Source organism: Mauremys mutica, chromosome 6 (genome assembly GCF_020497125.1).
Source record: "Mauremys mutica isolate MM-2020 ecotype Southern chromosome 6, ASM2049712v1, whole genome shotgun sequence".
Lineage (NCBI taxonomy): Eukaryota > Metazoa > Chordata > Testudines > Geoemydidae > Mauremys > Mauremys mutica.
The window spans coordinates 12,196,846-12,221,445 of record NC_059077.1 but is presented as its reverse complement, the minus strand read 5'-3'; the positions used below and the strand labels follow the sequence as shown (position 1 = coordinate 12,221,445).

The 24,600-nt window shown below is 39.7% G+C and overlaps 1 protein-coding gene across 3 annotated transcripts in view; it reads right to left on the bottom strand.

The window, feature by feature from the left end:
- C6H18orf25 (chromosome 6 C18orf25 homolog) overlaps positions 1 to 24,600 on the bottom strand; it is a 72,783-nt gene that overhangs the window by 36,808 nt on the left and 11,375 nt on the right. Inside the window, exons 2-3 of one of the 3 annotated variants that reach the window (XM_045021676.1) lie at positions 20,264 to 20,484; positions 15,157 to 15,966 (exon numbers count right to left, since the gene is read on the bottom strand). In XM_045021676.1, the coding sequence (XP_044877611.1) occupies positions 15,157 to 15,880 (724 nt within the window). In that variant the 5' untranslated portion in view covers positions 15,881 to 15,966; positions 20,264 to 20,484. Of the gene's footprint in view, positions 1 to 6,448; positions 7,009 to 15,156; positions 15,967 to 20,263; positions 20,485 to 24,600 lie in introns of those variants that run through there. The other 2 variants (XM_045021677.1, XM_045021674.1) reach the window with 2 other exon arrangements.

Here is a 24,600-nt window from a genome sequence, read left to right as displayed (position 1 = left end):
CTATTGTTATTGCATTGTGAGCTAAACATTACAAAAACAATGTCCAGGCACTCTAGCTGGCCAGTCTAAACTTCCATCTGACCTTTTGAGTCCCTTTCAGCCAAGGAAACTATTTTCCATGTGCCCTCATTTTCCCAAGCTAATACTACATGGGATTAATAGAATTTGTAAAAAAACACACAGAAGTGGGTTGGTGACTTCACTTTTTGCTAGGTACTGTCCACCTTTATCAATCAGCCTGAATATTTAGCTTATACAGTACATATCACACAGCACTCTCATTCTAATGATTTCTTATAACTGTAGTGTCATGTTGCAGACCTTTGTTATGCTGAATCTAATCAAGCATACAGTTAGGAGCCTGACCGGTAGACCTTATTCATGCAAATGCCCCATTAAGGTGAATGGGAGTTTTCCTTGAGTAAGAACAGCAGGATTAGCTCCACCATAATTAAAAATAAGGTTTAAATACTGGTTCCATGGAAATCCACCTTTTTCCCCACTGACTTCCATGAAACCAGGATTTCACTCTGTGTTAAAATGGCCAGTAGAGAGACACAGTATGTGATACAGGAAAAGACAATATATAGCTTTAACAAGAAAATCATTTAAATAAATTTAAGGTTGTAACAACTGCCACAAATAATCCCAGAAAATTTTAGGTTCAGATTGATAATCCATCCTTAGCTTTAGCAGCTCTGAAAAATAACCAAAATATTCCTTTCATAGACATTAAATAATATTAGACAAAAAATAGTATTTCTGACCATCTTTTTTACCTACCATTGTTACAAGTCACACTGAGGATCAGTATAAGTGAAAGGTATTGGGCAAAATGTTATTTTTCCTCTATTTTCTCAGGGCTTGTCTACACTTGAAATGCTACAGCACAGCGCTTCAGTGTAGACAATACCTACACCGAAGGGAGGGGTTCGCCTGTCACTAAGTAATCCACCTCCACAAGAGGTGGTAGGTAGGCGGATGGAAGAATTCTTCCATCAACCTAGCGCAATCCACAAAGAGACTCAGGTCGGCTTAACTCTCAGGGATATGGATTTTTCACATCCCTGAGCGATGCATCTAGATCAACCTAATTTTCTAGTAAAACGCAACAAAGAGTCCTGTGGCACCTTATAGACTAACAAATGTATTGGAGCATAAACTTACGTGGGCGAATACCCACTTCGTATTCACCCACGTAAGCATATGCTCCAATACATTTGTTAGTCTACAAGGTGCCACGGGACTCTTTCTTGCTTTTTACAGATCCAGACCAACACGGCTACCCCTCTACTAATTTTCTAGTGTAGACCAGACCTCAATTTCTTTACTTTGACTACACAAAAAGTGCTGTCAGATTCACAGTTTCATGCTTTCACCTGCAGAGTCCCAATAGCCAGTCAGTTTCAGGTATTGCACCTGGCCAGAGTCCTTCTGTGAGTTTTGTGGGTTTACTATCACATTTTCCTATTTATTTTAACAAAAAAATTCACGTTGCTTTGTGACTACACAAACAGGGAAAACTATCTGTCTCTCTTAAAATGACTAGTTTTCAACTTGATGATGTCTCTCTAATAAAATATCTATTAATTAAAATACTAGAAGAACTCTTCCAAAGGCATTCAGCTCATGTAAATGTATGTTTAAGAAAGTTTACTGGTACTTTATGAACAAAGAGGCAGATTCAGGCCTTGGATGTATGTATGGACTTCTCCTCCTAACTTCAATTAGAGCAATGCAAAAGTATCAGAATTCAGTGCATCACATGAAATCATAAGAGTATGATCAGCAGTATCAGCAGTATCATTGGGCATGTCAACCATTTTCCAAATGTGCCTATCACCAGTATATCAAGATGCCTCCTTTGGAGCTCTTGCTGTGTATAAGCAGAACAAAGAGGGTAGACCCTTCACCTGTTGAGAGACCTACTGATTTAACTGGGACTCTATATGGAGGCAAGAGTCTGTTCACACAGATCAGATCTGCAGGATTGAGGCCAAAGGATGCATGTTAAAAATGCATAGCCATTTAATTGGTTTTGTATTTAAATTTAGTTTTTGTGCATTTACAGCAACCATGGCCACATGTCAGATTTTAGTGTCTTACCCAAATTAACCCTTTGTCAAATGTGACTTCTGTAATCAAATGATACTTTGAAGAGATAATAGAATAGAATCTAATAGCATAAAGTTATCAGTGTATTAAAATTAACTTTTTAACCAGATGTTTAAAAAATTACCCTCAGGTGAAGTCAATGTATGACAAATTTCAGCCCAGAGTAAAATGTTTAGAGCTAAATTATGGAGATTGAAGAATATTAGGCTACCTTGCTTTAAAAATACTTTTCCTTCAGTCCTAGAGACAACTATTATGTTTTATAACTCTGGACTTCAGGGTAATGTGTTATGTTACAGTTTATTACACTTTGTTTTGCTGTGTACTTTTTAAAAAAATCTAAAATATTTTAAAGTTATAAACATTTTAAAATAGGACTCTAACGTAAACAATATATAATTTATAAAACATTAAACCAGTGTCAAACTATCATTTGTATGCTAAGTAAAACAGCAACTCTTTATTTAAATAAAAGACTTGTGTAACAAACTAGTAAAAGACAGGAAATGCATAATTACAGCCAGCACATCCTTCTTCACTTACCCCATTTGTGGGGGAGAGAAGTGGCTCCAAGCCTCCATAAGGAACTACAGGAAAACTTGAGCCTGCAATCAACTGAACTCCAAATCCTCTGAGATTTCAAAGGAGTTCTACACATAGACCAATTCCAGTATCTGAATTTTGAATTTCCTGATTCATCAGCTTGACACACATCCTCAGTGGCATTTAAATTAAGTGAGCTTACAAAGATTTAAGTTTCATTTGCACTTTGTTACAAAAATCATAAATGAAGTAAATGTATTTCAAGTGCACAGAAGCACCAATTCCTAGTTCCTGAATTTCCAGTTGTATGTGTACTTTCATTATTCACATGCATAAATGTCAGCAGTATTTTAGGTGTCTTTTTTCATTCAAGATTTTGCATAAACGAGCATATAAAATTTAATGGCCAGTTCCTCATCTGGATTTGAATAGGCACCGTTCAGTGGAGCTATGCCAGTTTATACCAGCTGACAATCTGTCCTAACCTATTTATTCTTTCACAGGATTCTGTAAGACTGAGTAATAATTTTCTTAAGAAACCAGAATGTTTCTTTACTCCATTCTGAAGCAAAAACCATAGGGCAATCAAAGGCAATCTACACTCCAATATGCTGTTCCCCCAACATATGCAGAATTCCTATTGGACTCTCCCACAAGTGTATTTAAACACAACAGTTAATTAAATTTCATTTTTAAAGGCAAGGCTCATATTCTTAAAATAAAAAAAGGCCAGACTATTTTATTAGCAGGACGTCAAGGTGGGGGCCAGACCTTATATACTAAAATTTCAGCTCAGAGCAAATTTTAATTCCCTGAAAATATTAATTTCAAGTCAAAATCTTTGAAAATGGTAGCTTACAGCAGAACCATGACAACCTTAACTGCAGCTGTATGCGTATACCACCATGAAATAAAAATACTTCCAGTTTTCCAGAAATACTTTCAAACTGTATAATGCAACCGAAGTCCAGAACTTCATTGAGTTAAAAAAAGATGTCAAGTGCTGGCATAAACAAATACAAACTCAACACTAATGTCAACGTGAAAAGGTCAGTTTTCCTGTAGCACATCACATCTTTTTAATTCATAATCTAAAGCAGCAAAATAGATACTTTTGTTTAACTATACAACCAAAATGATTGCATATTTTCCAGGAGCATAAAAACAGACCATTCTTTGTCTCAAATATCATATTTATACCAAAACAATGCAAGTGGAGATCCCCGCCGCCCCCCACAGGAGGAATATAATCCTTGAAACCAGAACACAAGCTAATAGGCCAGATCCTCAGCTTGTATAAAATGACATTGGATTTGAGTTCAAGGAAGCCATACTGACTTATGCCAGTTGAAGATCTGACTCAATATGTTTTGGAGGCAGATTGAGCAACTGACCAAACTAAAACCATTTACACATTCCAGATATTTTAAATATTGTGTAGTTCATATGTGGAAATACTGTTAAATTCTACATCTCTAATCTGAAACATTTTCCTAACGATCAACTGGCTGCCTTTGAACTAAGCTACCCTAAAAACGGCACCATCTTAAAAAGCATCATCCCATATGCATCAAAATATGTATGTTCCACCATTATTATTTTCTGATTTGTTAACATTCACAGTAATTTACAAGGTAAAAATCAAGTAACGTTGGTGGTGAAAAGGTTTTTTGAAGCAGAAAGAATATTTTTGTTGTTGCAGGTAGTAACCAAAGCTAGGAATGCTGTTTATTAACACTTAAATTCCAAAGGTCAGTTTCAATAAAAAAAAATCCCATCCAGCTTCAATGCAAAGATTTTTTTTCAAGGTTCCTATGACTTACTCAAGGCACAGAAGTTAGAGAGAAATTTAATTGACTACAACCATTGCAAAGTTATTATCCAGTTACAAGAGAGTTCTAATCAGTATATAAAAGTCTGTATAACAGAGATGAACAAATTTTGCTCAACTCTTAAGGCAATTTGTTTTCAAATGCCTAATTGCTCCATTTTTAAAAAAAAGTAATGTTTCAGAGCATGCTTAACATACTGAATAAGTGACCCTGTTATATATAAAAGAAACCACTCACTGCTGGAAGCAGCTTTTTCATGCACGGGGAAAATTGTAGAGTTGTCATGCTTTAAATATGCTGCTCATACTATAATTCTAAATGTTTATATTATATATATTAAATCTATGAATACTAAAGACTTTTTTTAAATCAGCAATCAATTTTCCCTGAAAGAGCTTAACTTTTAAACAGATGAGGACAAGTTTGTTAAACTGGCTGGGATAGGAAAAATATTTAAAAAACTCCATGGTTACTTTTATTTTTAAAACAAGTTAAAAAAGTTATTAATGTAGGGCTTGATCAAAAGGCTACATAAATTGATCAATTCCCACTGACTTCATCGGGCTTTGTATCAGGCCTATAGAATACACAATGGTATTTTTAACTGGAAGAAAAAGCTTTACTGAAATGATGTAAATAAAAATTCATAAAGCCACCATCGTTTAAAAACTGAAATGCTAAGAGCCCCAAAAGACCTGTTCCATTCTTTTTACTTAAAAGACATCTAGGTAGAAACTTTTAATTCCCATAATTACAGGTTTGACTTTATTTGCATTAGAAACATCTCACCAATACTAAGGGATAATAAACTATATAAATGTATACTTTTGGTAACTAAGGGGAAATTATTCTCTTATGAAGGCCCAACTGTAAAGGCAACAGAAAAACATGTATTCTGGCAATGGTGAGAATTAGTTATTTCTATAATATATAGCTTAATCCTAATTTAAACATCAAAATTTTAAGCCTGATTACTCAGAATAACTAATTATCAGTATAATAATTAAAACAAAACTCACAATGTACAGTTATATTATTTAAACAAAACTAATGCTATGGCATTCTCAATCACAGGTAATCATTTCAATGGCAGTCAGAGAGGTGGCTCAGAAAATGCTCTTGCTTTAAGATCCACAAGCAAACAGTGCATTAAGTCCACCACAGTGTTTACCAATCTGAATGTCAGACATTCGTTTTAAGTTCTTCGCCCAAGACTCAAATCTACCTACAAACTTTGCTTATCTCAGGACTGACACTGCTCTTTTTATTTCAGCATGAAAGACATAGTTTGACCATATACATATACACAAACACAAGAAATCAATGTTTTATTTGTGTGCATATATCGCACACACACAAAATTGTATGTGTATACATAATTATATATGTATGCAAGCATACATACAAAACTGGTGCTTCCCCTAAATATGAATGTTGTATGCAACATGGCCACGTCATTAATAGAAGCTCTTGTGAGAAAATTAACTACCAAATGGGACATGAATATCAACTATTGAGCACATTCAGTATGTATAGCTAATCTTTAAGGTAGGTTTATTTACGACTTCCGCCAAAAGAGGAGGAAGGAAGGTCAATATGTAGACAAGTTTAAGCTGCAGAATTTAGGTATAAAGGGATATTTAAGTATGTATTAATTGTTATTATGTAGTCAGGTTCACTAAGATTCCTTAAGCCTTTAAATTTAAACTTGTATTTCCCTATATAAACTTTTTGGCATGCAAGAGGAACATACAGATGAATACACTGATTGCTTCAACTATAACAAACATAGCTCTACCATTCCAAGGGTATGTAACAAGGATTCTAATTTACATCTTGCCAAACGCTGGTGACAGGAGGTTTTTGTTTTGAGTTTTGCATGTGTTTGTGTATGTGTGCATTTTCCTTTTTTTTTTTTTTTTAAACCACAAGTTTTCTTTAAATAAAACATTTATGGCATAATGTTAAAAACCCATCACAGAAAAAAAAAATACTTGCATGGAGAAAAGCAAATTTTGTTCTGAGCACAATCCAAGGTAATGTCAAGATTTTAAAGACTAAGTTTTTGATTGATTCAAATCATGCTCTGCAATATTCCCATTCTCTGGAAACACAGCTGGAAAATTGTTATTAAAAGTCGCTGGAAACTCTAATGTAGCGTCAACATTTTGATAGCTCACGTAAGAATTAAAGGTCTGCTGTGGAAGTACTTGGCTATCAGGCATCTGCATGTATGCCCCTGACTGTGTGGTAGGGGGAATTCTTTGGCCAACTAGTTGCATTTTAGGTTCCCTGGGCTCCAGTTGTTGCTTGCTTTCTTCATCTGTGTCAAGACGGGTTAGCTTTTCTATCCACATGCGAAATTTCTCCTCTGTCTGCCTCTGCATCTCGGCAAAGCAGTTCATGGCCTCTTCCAGGACATTGCCTATGCAGTTCCTATCCCACACGGTGCCCCTGTCAAGCAATCCTGGAATTTCCCTGGTCGCTCCTCCAGATCCCCCAGCACGACTGTAGCCAGCTTTAAAGACATTGAGGCCATTTGATAAGACAACGTTAAGTAAGAACATTATAGTGTTTATTAAGGCATGCTAACTCAGGAAACAGTATAAACTTTTCTAACTGTGGCCAGATGGATACAATATTGGGAGACCAATCTGCAGCCTCCACATTAACCAGAAGCATTTACTTCAAAGTAAAAACCCACTGGACACCACAGAGTTATTACTTCAAGTTCTTGGCTTTAAAAATATTTCATTCTAGATTTTTCTGGTAACTCTGCTGTCACAATGTGCTTGTAGGTTTTGGAACCCAAATTTAGTCCGATTCCCACAGAAACTTTAGATGCTTTCACTGTTGATTCAAAAATCAAAACATCGTACAATATTTAATGATATAATGCATACCTCCATTAAACTGCAATACAAAAATATCAGATTTTAATGGATAAACCTCAATATATACACATTTTACTTAAATAGTTAGCCCCACCACCACGAAGGGATGGGTAAACACACACAACTATATACATAACAGAGATAGAGATTGATACTAAAATTGTACTGTTTCAAGTAGCAAAACCCAAATTTTAGCCCTGTCAGCCTTTACTTCTAAAACAACACTGGACACTAAAGGAAGAATAAAATGTCACCAAAAAAAAATCCCTGATCTTGCATGTAGTAAGTAACACCATGCTGCTATATGGGGAAAGGAGGAATGAAACAGCTTCTGTTTGTTTCTGATGGCAGGGAAGACTAACCACACCACAGGGGTAATCCATGCAAAGCCCAAGCCTGCCCAAATTGATATCAGTGGCAAAACTCCCTTTGATACAAATACGAGCAAGACCTGACCCTTATTGTCCACAGTATCAGAAAAATGGCATTTTGTTTCTAGGAGACCCTCTTTCCTGGGTCCAGTGAGAAGGAAACTGCTTGCTCTCCCTTCTCAGTGAGGTGCTAAAATGACTGTCATTGGAAGGGTCAGAAACAATCTAAGCAGAGGAGCTCGTCTCAGATTATTTTAGCTTCTAAACAAAAAAGAAAGGCAGCAGTAACCTATGCTTTGGTGTCAGGGGCGGCTCTACAAATTTGGCCGCCCCAAGCAGTCATGCCCGGGAGGCGCCCCCGAGCAGCGGGAGCAGCGGACCTCCTGCGGGCATGACTGCGGAGGGTCCGCTGGTCGCGCGGCTCGGCTGGACCTCCCGCAGCTGCGGGCGGTTCGCTGGTCCGGCGGCTCCGGTTGAGCTGCCGCAGGCATACCTGCGGGACGTCCAGCCGAGCCGCGGGACCAGCTAACCGTCCGCAGTCATGCCTGCGGGAGGTCCACTGGAGCCGCGGGCCGAGCGCCCCTCCGCAGTCATGCCTGCGGCAGGTCCGGTCGTCCCGGGGCTCCGGTGGACCTCCCGCAGGCATGACTGCGGCACCGCCGGCCCAGCCTGCCGCCCCCCCGGGAAAGGGCCGCCCCAGGCGGGTGCTTGCCCCGCTGGGCTCTGGAGCCGGCCCTGTTTGGTGTACAAACTCCTCCAAATGCCACCTCAAAAAGACAGTAACATGAGGATCTGAACCTGTATGAGGAAAAGTCAACAGCGTATACCCAGAACAGTTACATTGTGCTAATACATAAAGGGTTACTTTATTTAGATGTTTTCACAACTAGACAAGGATCACATTAAGCTATTAAAAACAGGTAATTAACCAACAGTTTACATTTAAATTATTAATATTTACTAATAAATACATTTAATTAAGTGACTTTTCATTCAGCTAAATTTCTGGAAGAGTCTGTTTGGATGTTTACAATTTTTTTTTATTTTTTATAAACCTAATGACTTGCTATAGGGATATGGGTGTCCTAGTAAACAAAAGTCATTGTTTACAAAATCCATAGGCTATCATATCTTATCAACAACAGAAAATGCCTTAAAATGCAGAAAAATCACTGGATGACCTAGACCCAGAATTTATTGATAATGAGATACGATAGTAACACATTATTGGGGCTTTATCTTTTATAGAAAATTAGTGTCATTTAAACAATACATTCTCTTTGATATGCCATTTAAAATGAGACATGTAGAAGAATCCTTAAGTTTTGGATAGTTACCAATATTTAAGACTATTCTGTTCTTATTTTCTATTAGCAGCAATACTATAGTTAAGGGTCACATGGCATTTCCACTACGAGCCCCTGTTTTAAGGACTTATCAACTCATCTGTTTTCATATTAAACAGGATAAAACTCAGCATTCAAGTTCTCTATTCAATAGCAAACTGCTTTATAATATTTAGTCTCAATTGCGTGGGCTGCATTTTATGTAAAACAAGGTTGTGATTAGAAAGTATAATTAAAAATGGCATCTTGCTCAACAGATCTGCTTCCTGTGCGTATATTCAGGGTCACACCTATTTACTGACAAAACTTACATTTTCCTTCTTTTTACTTCCAAATATTACTGCAGACCAATACAATAAGAGTAAGCTGAACTCTATGCTTGCTCATCAAGGGCTTGATCCAAAGTTCAGTTAAACAAATGGGAAACTTCAAAGGGTTTTGGATCAGATCCCAACAAGTTGTTAACTAAATTCTAACTGCCCAATCGTTTTTTAGTATTGGTGATGATGGGTAAGAAATAACCCAGATTGATGTTCAAAACCCTGGGATGAGTTTGCAGGATTAGAAGCTAGAAAAAAAACATGCTTTTTTAACTTGTCAGCTGAAGGAATTTGATATGATAGCTGTTGAGACACAAATATGTAATCCTACGTCATTTTTAAAGAGGCACTATTCAGAGTATAATTACACTTTACCTTAATAGTAGCAGCAAATATATCAATCAGTTTGAAATACTTCTTTTGCACTTCTAAGTAAAAGATGATGTATGATTTTGTACATGAAATGTTACAAGAGGCTTGTTTGCAACATGCCTCAGTCAATCTTTCAATTTTATTGGCAGATTTGCATGCCATAAAGTCTAGTTTCAAGGTGCTTTTTTCATGATATTAAAACAACAACATTTATCTAATAGATCTCTCTGCAGTCTAAACTTTATAGCTTTTAAATTTGGCTAGGACACCAAACAGCCTTGTAATCTTTAATGACATAAAGAGATCAGGATATAAATACTATGCCTCATATGAAACATAGCAGCTCCAGCAGAATAACATCCCTCAGTACTGCACTGGGGCAGTGATTTCAACACTGACTTAGAGATTAGAGCACCAGCTATTGAAATCACCAACACTGTCTATCTACAATAGCTTCCTCTTATTAATAATCCTTCGATAGCCAGCAAAGAGTTGCTGTTACTCATCAGTTGCTGATAAGCAGAAAGCAGCAACCAAGGAAGGAAGTTCTGCTGGGGGCAGCAGCCTGGATGCCAGGGCTTTCCATAAGGAGCAGGGGTGCTGGGACCCATGGAGCCACACAGTCTCTCTCCCTGAGCTTCCTTCCCTGTGTGAGGTCCCCTGGTATGGCACAACCCGGAGAGCACAATGGGAGGTACAGCAACTCCAGCATCCAGGCTGCAGCCCCTCCCTCTTCCTGCTACTGCTCTGCCCACAGCTCCCCCATCTCCCGTGAGAAGGCAAGTTTAAGAGGCTGAAGCCCCAGAAGGAACTGCTAGGATGTGGTGTATTTTTGCAGGGCTGCAACTGGAGAAAAGAAGTCCCAGCACTACCTTTCCAGCCTCACAAACCTGCCTGCAGGGGTACTCAGCGCATTTTCGAATTGATGTTAATAGGATGGGATTGGTTCCTAGAAATATGTTGCCATTAACTGGAAGTTGCTAATATCAGGATAGCTATTAAGCGGAATCTACTATGTGCGTTCTTTAGGTCTCCCACACAAGTTACAACTAGGATCAATGTTGTTTAATTTATGAGATCTGGCAAGATCAGTTTAAGATGGTATGCAGCATCTTGTCCCTAGCTATTAATAGTGGGGGTCTCACTTGATACACTAGCCCAATACTTTTAAGGAAAAATTGCATACTTTACAGCAAAATCTTTCCAAACAGACTTTTAAATATATCTGTTCTTGAATAATCATCCTCGGTTACTCTTTGGTTAAAATTCATTCCTTGGCAGAGTGCCAACAAAAGACTTAGGCAGGAAGCTTAGGTGAAATTGAAATGGTTCATATGCTTTGTGCTGGCCCTCTGCACCAATGTAAATTGCACCATGTGTTAGAAAGGCCTGCATACTAAGCATACTAAAAATCCTTATGAATATACAGGTAATTTACATACATGAAATGGCAACTTTTCCAACTTTAATATTCCAGCTTTTAACAATATTCCCCCATATATTAGCCTAAAACATGGATTAATGCTCTTTTTAACATTCAAACTGTTTTTGACTTATAGCAGCGCACAATGGTGTGTGGAATAACAATATTCTGTTTTTATAGTTTAAGAAGAGTCAAATTGTTTTAAGCCAAATATTGATTCCTAGGATCATTTTGCATGCTGAGTTTTCTTCATCCAGAGCCAGTTTGTACGGTGAAATTGGAAATCCACAAAGAACAAAACCCTAAACAATAATAGAAGGGCTAGTGGAAGCTGCTGTATCATATTTTATCAGTGCCCAAAGTGAATGCCATCATGTATCCAAGGATTGCTTAGGAATCTTGTATTTTAAAGCTTGAACATCAATATTGGCATACAATAGAGACATCTTAATTTGCATGAATTAGCAAGCCATTGTGGTTTACTGTACTGAAGCCCAATTCAGTGCCCATTGAGGTAAATTAAAAGGTTCTCACTAACTTCAATGGGTGTGGGATAGTGCCTATACTGCGTAAAGGAACAACGTAAAATATTCAAGAATACTGCCTCACAGAATGTACTTTTGTCATGTATGCCACTAATCTAGTTATAATTGTAATGAAGTATTAGTAATGAAACCTCATCATAACACTTTGCTATTCAGCCTTAGCTGAGAAGAGAAACAAGACTGCTAATATTTTAAATGAAAATTATTGGGTTTGCAGATTAGCAGTGACAATTGAAATTCTATTGCAAAATAGTTTGGTTCAGAAATCATGTGTTTGAGTGAAAGCAGAATAGCTAGTAAGATTGTTTATGTTTATGGCATCATTATGCATTTACTGGGACATTTTTCTTCTTAATAATCATCCCAAACTCACTGCAAAAGCAATCATATTGTGGGGTTCAAAAATTACTTATATCTTCACTCTTAAAACGAAAGATGTTCAGTGAAATCCTTTAGAATTAAAGACCCAATTGTATCCTATTAAGTACATCACTTTAATTTTCAAACTACCCACAAGTTTAAAACAAACTCTTTTTTCCCCTATAACTGTAAAATAATTTTACATGTTCTGACAGAAGATGACAGCAGGAATATTTTACTCTTTTTTACTGCATCTCTACATAGCTGTGCTAAGAAAAACACCTACAGTGAAGTTATAATCTTGGAGCATCTTTGCTGGTGTAGCTATTTTTCATGCTTATGCTAGACATGTCTGCAAAACACCATCTATGGTAAGCTGCTGAGCCAATTTTGAAACAATAACTCATTAGTGCAAGAGCATCCAAGCTTTATGACACTGAGGAGTACAGTGTCATAAGTCATTTGCATGAAGAGGTACAGAATTTTTCAAAATAAGTGAACACATTTGCTCGTTCTTATATTTCCCTTGATAGATGCACAGCAGTTTCTTGTTACTGAAGTTCAGGAGCAATTAAACCTGCAGTTTATCACCCTTTTATCACCAATAGGGGTAAATATTGCTGAACTTGGCCTTCAGGCTGCACTTTGGGCCGCCCTATATTAGTGTCTGAGTGGTCTTTAATTTTTAAAGTCTTTAGAGGGTCCTATTCACAACACAATGTCAACTCGCTATGCTCTCTCAATGCTCTCTATTAAGAGAAATAATTATGAGTTTAATATAACCAGTTCATCCAATTCGAAGAAGGATCAAGCAGAATAAATATTTATTTTAAGTAAAAGTAGTCATGCCAGATCATTAGTGAGCCACCTACAACGGGAGAGTTAGAAACTCAGGTCAAATTCAAGGCTCAAGTACACCTATTAAATCTATTAATTTTCACTAGCCCACAAAGAGCAATAGGATGCATTCTGGATCATCTCTCTCATGACCCTTTTCATTTAAAGGGTAACTGAAATGTGAAAGAATATATTCTAATCACTGCATCCTATTGGCAAGGATTCGTTAAAAACATGAAGTATGTCTTAAAAATCACTTAAAAAAAGAATAGTCAAAGAGAAACCCACTATTTAGTGTCAATCAGAACACATGGGCTATGAAAAAAGATATGCAGGTCAGTGCTGTCCTCTAGTGTTTTGTATGCTCACTCCTTGTGTCACACGTAAAATTAGGCCTTGATGCAATGTCCACTGAAGTCAACGAGAGAGTCCTTCCATTGATTTCAGTGGGCAAAGAATGCAAGCTCTTCAGGGCCAGGACTGAGGGCCAGATTTACAAAGGTATGTAGGCACCTAAAGATGCAACCAGGTGCCTAGTGAGGTTTTCAAAAATTCCTAGGCACCTAACTTCCATTGCAATCAATGAGAGCTAGGTGCCCAGGTGCTTCTGAAAAGCCCACTAGGGCTTATCTGCAACTTTAGGCAGCTAAATACCTTTGAAAAGCTGGCCCTGGTCTATTTATTTGTTCTGAAGGACCTGATCCAAAGCCCACCGAAATCAACGGGAGTCTTCAATGGGTTCTAACTCAGGCCCCAAGTCCTGAGGATGCGCTAAAAAAAAAAATAATGAAACAAGTGACTGTCAAAGTTATCAGTTACGTTGTACTATTTTAATTGGTAAATATAGCTACTGAACCACTATTAAATAAACTTTTTTTTAAAAACCCAGAAAGAACAGAATTAACCACATAATTATGGAAGTCTGTGCCTTTCCCATATCTTCCAATGATAAACTGCATTTCCTGTGTTCAATCTACATCCTAGCAAAGAGATGCAGCCTTACAGAGTATAAGCAAAATATCAGTTTTCAATCAGATAGACCAGCACCATTCACCATTATTAAAGTTGAAGCAGTTACAGCTATTTGTAAAATCATATGTAAATTCATCTTTAGATATTATATACACACACATTCATTTAGCTGTCAAAGTTATTAAGACTGCCATTTTCCTTACATCTTCCTTTAAACTACAGAAATATGCTGTTATTTAGCATGCAGTTTATCCCCCAAATATCCTCTTTAGTTAGCAGAAAGGGGGAAAAGGCAGATCCACCCAGAAAAGACTGGCAAACCAAAAAATTTATTTTAAAATTTTATTTTATTTTTTAAGGTTGCCATACGATGAAGGTTTTGAGGTATAGTATACTGGAAAAATAGTTCACACATAATCCTGACCATGGTATTTGCACCAATTAAATAACGAAGACTCACCAGACAAGAAACTTTAAGAACTTATCTTTCTTCTGCTATAAAAATCATGAGAATGCCCCAATAATTTGCTGCACCCAGCTTGTCAACATGGATATATCGGAGAATTCAGAAATATAAAAATTATAGATTAATATAACACAGAAGGATGGAACTGGCCTACTCCTAAAATTTTGAGACACCAGGAGTGGGGACAATTAGGGGCACGTATAAATAATTCTTATTTATGCCCTAAAGTAAGTGGCCAGCTGCAATTTGCATGAATGTAACTAACAAAAAGGTTAAGTAAACTTATAATTTGAAATGTAGAGCTAGAAAGCACAGCATAAGTGCAACACTGGAGAATTGGGCCTTATGGTAAAATGGGCAATAGATATGCCATGTTATTTCAAACACAGATGCAGAGGTGCTGTTGTAATATATTAAAGTGCGGTTGCCCACTTATAATAATGTATTGGCTAATTAGGCTATTATGATTATTACCGTCTAACCAGCACTGATAAGAGTTCATATAGGTTTACAAAGAAAAATGCGAAAATTCCAAGATTTAAGATAGTCCCTTCTACAATTTGCTGTTGTGCAAAAGCAAACTGAAAACCTCAGAACAGATTTTAAAATTTGCCATGTCTTGTTAATACACTGCAGTCTTCAAATTTACAGAGAGCTGCAGTTCTCCTGGTTTTTCTCAAGTGTCACTCATCTAATCTAGCATGACAGCTGAGAAACGATGTCAGGCGCTTTACAGTTCAGTTTAAAAAACATCCTCTACCTGGTATCTCTGCAGTGATTGTCTTGCTGCTCCCTGAAACCTCTTCATCATCTTCTGATGAAGTCGTGCTTGAGTCACAGGTCAGGTCACTATCACTGGTACTGCTGTCCTGCAGCAGGTTGTATTTCTTGCGAGCAGCTGCCTCCCGCTTCTGTCTTAATAACCGGATTCTTTCTTTGTGCTTTTGGCTCCGATGACCTTTTACCTTGGTGACTCGTCCATTCTGCTTATCACTAGACTGTCGATTTTTCTTGGCAGCCATAGTTGATGTTTCACTTTCAGACCTGGATCGTCTGGATTTTCTCCCAACTGCAGCCCCAGAAACTCCAGAAGGGTCTCCCTCTACAGGAGCTTCAGCCTGACAGGGCTCATTCTCTTCTGCGGAAGACAGCGTATCTGAATCAGCCAAATGCCCACTGGAAGAAGGGGAAAGCATGCAGTGATTAGAAGAGTCACTCTCATAAATTTGGCCTGCTGTTGGCTTATCACTCTCTGTAGAGGCTAACTGAGACTCCGAGGAGTCCCGTCTCAGTTCCATCAGTAAGCACGGCATTGAGGAGAGCACCACAGAATCTGCTACAATGGGCACACCATCTTTCTGAGCACACGTGTCTAGTTCTATAGGTCCATCTTCACCAGGAGCTTCCTCTTGTTTTTCAGAGAGTTTTGGTGAGACTTCTGAGTCAATGAGTTCTTCTACTTTTCCCATCGCCTCCATCTTCATTTCAGAGTTCCAAGCTCCTCCTTGTCTCACAGCATGGAGTCTAGAGGACTGGGAGAACTAGATTAGGTTTTCAACAGCAAAGCAACCTGCATAAGAACAAACAGTAATGACAATTTACTCAAATAGCAGAATCACTTCTACTTTTTTGGTCATGTCCACAATTTCACCCAGTGAGACCACTTCTTTATTCAGTTAAAGCTAGGATGGTACATTACAATTTTGGCTGTGGTACTTTTCTTTAGCTTCTGCCTTTTCCTGGTTAACTCAGTCTGTTACACTGACATGCTTAACGCTTTCCCTTTCTTAATGAAAGATGGCACTATCATTGTACAAAATACACTTCAATCTGAGCTAGTTATCACAACAGATCAGAAATAAATATGACTGCAGTTTCTAAGCTCTTACTTTGGAAAGTTTAAATTAATACAATATAAGCAGATTTTGAACTTTTATCTAGAAGCAATTTTTAATACACTTTAAAGGAAATTTCAGTATTGGTAAAAAGTAACACATTGAAACCCAAAAAACCTGAAGTCCTCTACCTGGGGAGGCCACCTTTAGGGGTGACAACATAGTTCAGTTTCCATGCCAGTGGGAACCCAATGAGTGTTAGCAGTCCACTTCAAGAACTACTAAATCTGCTGAGGGACTGGTTAGTATCAGCCCAGAGAGAAGTGGTGTTGATGGTTCACTTACAGTGAAGTACTAACAATACTTCATACAATATTTAGGTGTTCCTTGAAGGTCTTGGATATGAGTATTGACCCATCCTGACCTGGTTTAGCTGATAAGATCGGTCAAGGGAACAGCATAAAATGGCACAGCTGCTGACAAGAAACATTTTCTATCCACACAAAAAGTTTCAATCCCATCTTTTACTTCACGTTATAGTTTGATAAACAGCACTGTTCCATCTTAAATGTTAAAATCAAGCTGTATAGAAAGCTAACTTATAGGTCCCCAACCATTGTAGTATCTGAGCACCTCCAAAGTATTATAAATAAAAATAGCATTAATTCTTTCACGTTTATCATAGATCACCTACCATCCACATTTTAATTTCAACTTCAACAAACCGTAAAACCGTACAAAAATCTTTCAATTATTATTCCCACTTATATGTAAATTAAAGGGGACAATCTGTTTAGACCTAAAAATTGGCATGTGCTAACAAGATAATTTAACAGTTACTACCGTCAACATTCATTATTTTAAAAAAAATATACAGTGTTATGTTCTAATTTGTGGGAGGGATTTTTAAAGGGAGGGCTTCTATTTCTGTAGGATCTAGAAAAAGACAATGAGTACTTGTATAACATAAGAATGGCCATACTGGGTCAGAACAAAGGTCCATCTAGCCTAGTATCCTGTCTTCTGACAGTGGCCAATGCCAGGTGCCCCAGAAGGAATGAACAGAACAGGTAATCATCAAGCGATCCATCCACTGTCACCCATTCCCAGCTTCTGGCAAACAGAGGCTAGGGACACCATCCCTGTCCATTCCCATAGGAAGAATGGTCTAATGGGTAAGGTGCTAATCTAGACTTGGGAGATCCAGGTTCAATTCCCTGCTCCATTACAGACTTCCTATGAGATGCTGGGTGCCTCTGTTCCTCTCTGTAAAATGGGAATAATAGTACTTCCTTACCTCAGAGGGTGCTGGAAAAAGCTGTAGATTATGTTACCAATCCCTTGAATCATCCTGAATCAAGGGTTTTTATTTTTTACACATATATTTCACTGCTCCCTAAGTGTTATGATTGTCAGATGCTACAGTTATGGGGGGGTTATAAATGTACACCTCTACCTCAATATAACGCTGCCCTCGGGAGCGTTCTATCGAACATGCTTTGACCCACTGGAGTGTGCAGCCCCTCGTCCCCCCCGGAGCACTGCTTTACCGTGTTATATCCGAATTCGTGTTACATCGGGTCGTGTTATATTGAGGTAGAGGTGTACTTCAGACAGATACCAGTGAAGGAAGGAAAGCTTAAATTGACAAAACTTTCACAGTGTTGTGCTGACATTTAATTGTATTGGCTACTTAAGCAAGGAAATAGACTTGCCATATTAGTGTTGGGCAACATGAAAAAACACCAGGATGACAAATCAAGGTTTACTAAATGAGAAAGTGGAAACTTCTAAGAGGAAATCACAATTACAAATGCTAAAGAAGAAAGCATGGTGATGTATATAGAGACAAAGCATTTTACAGTATTTAAATGAGCAAAACTAGTTTGAAACATAGAATATCAGAGTTGGAAGGAACCTCAGAAGGTCATCTAGTCCAACCCCCTGCTCAAAGCAGGACCAACCCCAACTAAATCATCCCAGCCAGGGCTTTGTCAAGCCTGACCTTAAAAACCTCTAAGGATGGAGATTCCACCACCTCCCTAGGTAACCCATTCCAGTGCTTCACCACCCTCCTAGCGAAAAAGTTTATCCAACCTAAACCGCCCCCACTGCAACTTGAGACCATTTCTCCTTGTTCTATCATCTGCTACCACTGAGAACAGTCTAGATCCATCCTCTTTGGAACCCCCTTTTCAGGTAGTTGAAAGCAGCTATCAAATCCCCCCTCATTCTTCTCTTCTGCAGACTAAACAATCCCAGTTCCCTCAGCCTCGCCTCATAAGTCATGTACTCCAGCCCCCTAATCATTTTTGTTGCCCTCTGCTGGACAAAATATGAGAAGGCCCTTCTGAAGTTGGTAATTTCTACAGAGAATTCTTATGGACAATATATAACTGCATAAGATCCACTTTCTCTGCCTCTTTTCAAATGTTACAGCATACATCAAAAAGAAAAAAAAACTTAACTAGGAAAGTGAATATACTGAGATGTAAAAGCATTCTAATACTATAATACTTCCGTGCACTTCACTGTAATATACCTGTTATACAGATGGAAAAACAGAGGCACAGAGAGGTTAAGTGACTTGTCCTAGGTCAAACACAGGATATATTATACCAGGGAACGGATCCCATGACTTTGTCTACATTCGATTTTTTTAGTCTGTAATTCGCTATGGGTGCAGTTCTCTGTCGGTAGCACTGGTCAAAGCAGCAGAGTAGACAAGACTCATGTGGGCTCAGGCATTTTTAACCTTGAGTCCATCCAAGCTTGTCTACATTAATTTTCTCCAGTGCTATAACTGGATAAGCTATACCATATGGGAATTAAGGGTCCAAGAAAACTTTGTGGAAACAAAGTCCATGATTCCCTTTCCTTTTGAGCTAGGGAGTCAGAAGGCAAGCAGCATATGTCTGGGCCAGGGGAAGCTCTGGGAACTTGAGATTTACATAAGGTACAGAAGTCAACAGGGCAAATGGTCAATGATATTCAGCCGTCATGCTTCAGCTCTGTTGATACAGATGCCTGCTGCTTCTCCACTATTTACTTGCACATATGGTAATAAACTAAGTCCCAAAGCATGGTGGTGATTTTGTAATCGTGTTTATGGAAATCCAGAATTTCCATAACCTTCTTGAGCACCATAACCTTCCCTGTTTTCCTCTCACTGGGATAAAAGAAATATGTTCCTGGGGAAGATCTCAGGCAGAGATGTGAAAATTCTGCTGCCTGATCTTTGCAGGTGTATGTATATATTCTTCCACCTCTGCCCCTGAACTGAAGAGCATGAAGATTTTGATACCACTGTATCTCCACTAGACACCAGAAATCACACTACTACATGCCCCTTGCAGATTGGTGATTTTAAAGATTTCATTCTGAAATCAAGATCTGCACCCTGCTGCTTCACAGAAACAAAGATGCTCCAGCTAGAAGCATGAGGACTAGCGCCTTAGAGCACATCTTCACATACAGTACTGCAGCTGTGCCACTGTAGCGCTTAAGTGAAGATGCTCCTACACCAACAGGAGAGATTCTCCCATCAGCATAGTTAACCTACATTCCTGAGAGGCAGTAGCTATGTCAATGGGAGAAGCTCTCCCATCAACATAGCGCTGCCTATACAGGGAGTTAGGTCAGCATAACTATGTCACTCAGGGGTGTGGATTTTTCACACCCCTGAGCAACATAGTTATAACGATATATGTCTGTAGTGAAGACCTGGCATTAGACTTAAAGGCACTGAGATTGAAGAAAAAGCCACTCTCCCCAATCTTAATGTGGCATAAGGGTGGGCAAAGGACTCATGTCCCAGAGCCTTTTCAGCAACCAGAAACACCTTCAGGAAACATGCAACCTCATTTCCCCAAAGAGGACTAATGGAAGATGTACTGGCACAGGGAAAGGATACCAACAATTTCTCCTGGTGGCAGTACCTGTCCCTGCTAGCTGTGGCATGGAGTGAGGAGTAGCATTTAGTCAGTCACCTGTAATTGATAATTTATTAGACTCACTCTTGGATGTACCCACCTGGCCAAGAACAATGCACATTAGGTAGGCTGTGTGGGAAATATTTGTTCCGAGGAGCCAGTTCTGCAGTCTCCACATCTGTCAATCTTTTACTAATACTGAATTTTTTAAAATAAAAGTGTCCCTTGTACATAGCAACCCTGAAAGAGATGTCTGCCAAGATTCAAAGTGTTCCCGTGCTGCAGGGAAGAACACACAGGGATGACAGTCTCTGCAAAAAACTAAGGAAAAACAAATCTTAAGAATTATTATTATTTTAGTTCCACTTGAGAAATATAAAGAGGAAAGAAAAGCAAAAAGGTTATGTTGAAATACTCCCACCCTTTCCTGGAAACATGCTACATAAGTTCTCAAGGTAACCTTAAGAGAAAGGCAAGCAGGCTACTTAAATCAGAAAACCACTGCACTGAAAACTAGTTTTGTGAAACATCACAGGCTCAAATGGATATTTAGTTACACAATGCCCAAGAATTCCATTCAGCCAAAACAATTTTGTCCTTTTTCTTAGTGAACAAGTGTTTGGTTTGAATGTTTGAAGATTAAGAAAACAGTTCTATAAAACAGCGCTATCAGATCCATGTAACACAAAGGACTTTCTCCACCCAACAGTGCATGGAAAATGCACATATGTAAAGACACCTAAATATCTAACATGATCTCTATGAAGGAAGTATTTTCACAGAAATCAACTCATGGGCTCATTTTGACTTCTACTTAAGCAATAAAAATGTATGCATTAATTTACACACTGTCAAATAGGGCACTTTTACTTGAATTACAGTGTATCTTGCAAACAATTCAGGCATTAATCCAGAAGGACTGCGAAACTCAAAGGTTCTGCCTCAATGCATCAACTGCAGGCATAGTAATACTAAGCATTTCTTCCTAACCTTTAATCAGGTTCTCTTAAAGAACTTCAGCAATCTACACCGCACAAGACCGCCATAATACCTGTATTACTGTTTCCATTTTACATATGGGTAAACAGAGGCACAAAAAGTTGTCCAAATACCACACCAAGGCAGTGACAGAATAAAGAATAAAACCAAGAGGCCTTGGTTCTCAGTCTACCGCTCTATTACTCCTGGGGGAAATCTGCACGACTGCATACAGGCAGAATTCATGTCCCCTGCAGATTTCTTTGCTTCCCCACAGAAAAATGACTTTCTGATGGGGGAAGCAAAGGGAAGCTGCAAGAGCAGACATGTGCCCTTCTCCAGCAGTGTGGGTGCACCATTTCGGGCACCTGGAGCAGCCAACAGAGAGGTAAATCACTGGGGGGACTAGAAATACCTAGGCCAGTGGCTCCTACCCTGCATCGGGTTCAGCTGCTAGTCCCTGCTGGGTGGGGGGAAGAGACAGGATGTGCTCTTCCCCTGCAAGGAGTGGCCAGGGCCAGGTCAGACCAGACTCATCCCCAGAAACCTGGCTGAAGTAAGCTCTGCAGGCCTCCCACCTCCCACTTCCTGCCCCCATCATTCCTCAGCCATGGGGGAGGAGTACTGGACAGGGAGCTGCTCCCCCATCTCCCCAACCCCCGTGCATCTGGATGCCCCCATACACAGATCCCCCCCCACCTAGAACCCACCCACCGAGCCCCCATCCAGTTGAGCCTCACCCCGTGCATCCAGAGCCCCTCTCCACTCAAATCCCCCCTTCTGAGCCCTACCCCCTGCACCCAGACCACGCCTGCTGAGCCCCCTGCACTCCAACCCTTACACCAATAAGCCCAAACCCCCCATACCTGGATCCCCCACAACAGGTCCCTCCCACCTCAACCCCCCAACCAGCTGCACCCAGAGCCCTACCCCACCAAGCCTCAAGAACCCAGACCCTGCTGCCGAGCCCCTCCCGTCGAGCCCCATCCCCCGACATCCAGACTTCCCTGCTGAGGCCCAACCACCATCACCCAGATCCCTCTACAGAATCCCATTGCCTCTGCAACCAGCCACCCACTGAGCTGCCCACACAGAATCCTCTCATCCCACACCAAGCCCCTCCACATTTGGATCCTGCCTGCCCACACCTGGTGTGCCTTGCATGGAGAGGTAGGGCCACAGGGTGTTTCTGGGACAGGTCTGACCCTTGCGATGTGCCAGGGGCAGTCTCAGATGTGCCTGACTGAATGAGAGAGACTAGGGGTCTGCCAGACTCTGCATCATGGAGGCTCCCTAACAATCCCTGCCCAAAAAACCCTTGTTCCAGTCTTCTCCCACCTACACCCAACAACCTTTCAATTTAAAATATAGAATATCAGGGCTAGAAGGGACCTCAGGAGGTCATCTAGTCCAACCCCCTGCTCAAAGCAGGACCAATTCCCAAACAGATTTTTGCCCCAGATCCCTAAATGCCCCCCCTCTCATATTCAGGCTCCTTCCCAGCCATTACTTCCTTCTCCCTCAGCTACTCCATTACCCCTGAAACCCCCAAGTGGGAAGTACAGGTCACTGGCATAGGAGATCACCCTGCAGCTGTACTCCCCCCTCCCCTTTTATGCATGGAACTCCCTCCCTCCCCTTTAGTATCAATAGGCCACCCCCTCAATTCAAAACCCTTCTTCACTCCTTTCATGAAGCCCATCAATGATAATATAACACTGAATTCAAGTTTTATATAACTGTTCAATAATAAAAATATCTAAGTAACCAAAGGAAAACAAACAAAACTAAATAAATTCAAATGATCCTATCTCTGCTGGAAATACTAGCCTCCCTCAAGACAGGTGTGCAAGTATGGATGTTTTCCTTCCCACCCACCACAGTCTGTCATTTTTATTGAGCTCTTGATCTGATTTACTCTGCAAGCTCCAAGACTATATCTTTTTATCTGCTCGTAGAAGGTTCCAGGCATATCCATATACATAAAACAGATGACTGCATGGTACTCAGTTTAACTCAAGATGGTGGAGTCACCTTTGCTTGAATTTGAAACCTGGGCTGCTCTAGAATATCTAGCCTTTTTCACACCACTATACCACCACCTTCTGGATATTGTACTACTTTATATAAATGGTCCTTTGAAAATACTCTCCTAAAGCTGATTCAATAGCACGCCATTCTACCTAAGAACATTTTTGGGGAGTGGACTTGGCTGTTTAACCAGTTAATTCATAACTCAGGCCCAGCAGCAATCCTAAAAGGTTAGACACCCCCACCCTTTCCAGCCAATATGGTTACAGAAACATGAGATGAAAGGATTAAACTAAAGCTCTGCTTCAACTAGTTTTGCATAAACAAATGAGGTTAAAAAATAAACTATTTCTATTAAGCCCTCAGATTGTGTATACAAACCATTCAAGACTCAGAAGAAAGGGTACGTTTGTGAAACACCTCTGCAGTCTTGAAAAAGACAGTCCTTTTCCAGCATGAGTAAGCAAGTACTTAGAGTAAAAAAAAAATCCTCTATTTAAAAATATTAATACAGGTGAACCTAAAAAAGGGAGAATATTAAAGAAAACTAGTCAAGACTGACCAGCCAAGATAATCCAAAACATACTTGTAGGACATGAGCCTGCACTCAGCACTCTATACAGCACTCACCAGCTGAAGGGGAACCAAGCAAAATCATTTTCCTTGCTAAAATAAATTCATGAGTTTAATATACAGGAGAAGAGGACAGAAGATAAGGTGTGTTAGCTTTGTTAAGTGTTTCCCTTCCACTATGCCTGGCTGTCCATATTCCATTGTTGTGAGTGGTCAGCATTTTCACATCTACAAGACTTCTTCCTTCTGAATTCAATATTCAAGAGATGGATTTTTATAAACTGCTTGTTTCTAAAAATGGAGACAGAAGACACCAGATCCACAAAGGGACTCAGGTACCCTGCTGGCCAGTTGTATTTACAGCCCCAAGTTAAGTGCCCAGCCTCCCCCTGCATTTTAGGGGGAGAGTTAGGTTCCTAAAAAAGAGATTCACAGAAGCCAACACGCTGAGTGGGGAGCTGCCTAAACTAACCAGTAAGAATTCCAGGAGAGGTGCACTGTCTAAGCACATCCCTCAAAGGTAGCTAGGTGCCTAACTCTAGGCCAGAGGGAAACATCTACCTCTCTCGGGATTCACAGCCACAAACCCCCTCTTGGAGTTAGGCACCTAAGCCAGGTCAGCCCTTGCTCTCTCTCTCACACACACTCCTAACGGACATCTGCCCCACAATAGCTTGGGCATCTGCCCCATAAGAGCTAATAGCCCAGTAGTTAGGGCATTCACCAGGGTTGCACAAAACCCCTCAAACCACTGCTCTGCATAATTTGGAGCAGCTATTTGAACACACCTGGGTTCAGGTCCCTGCTCCAAATCAGGCGAAGCATGGATTCAAACTTGGATCCATCTATCATTGA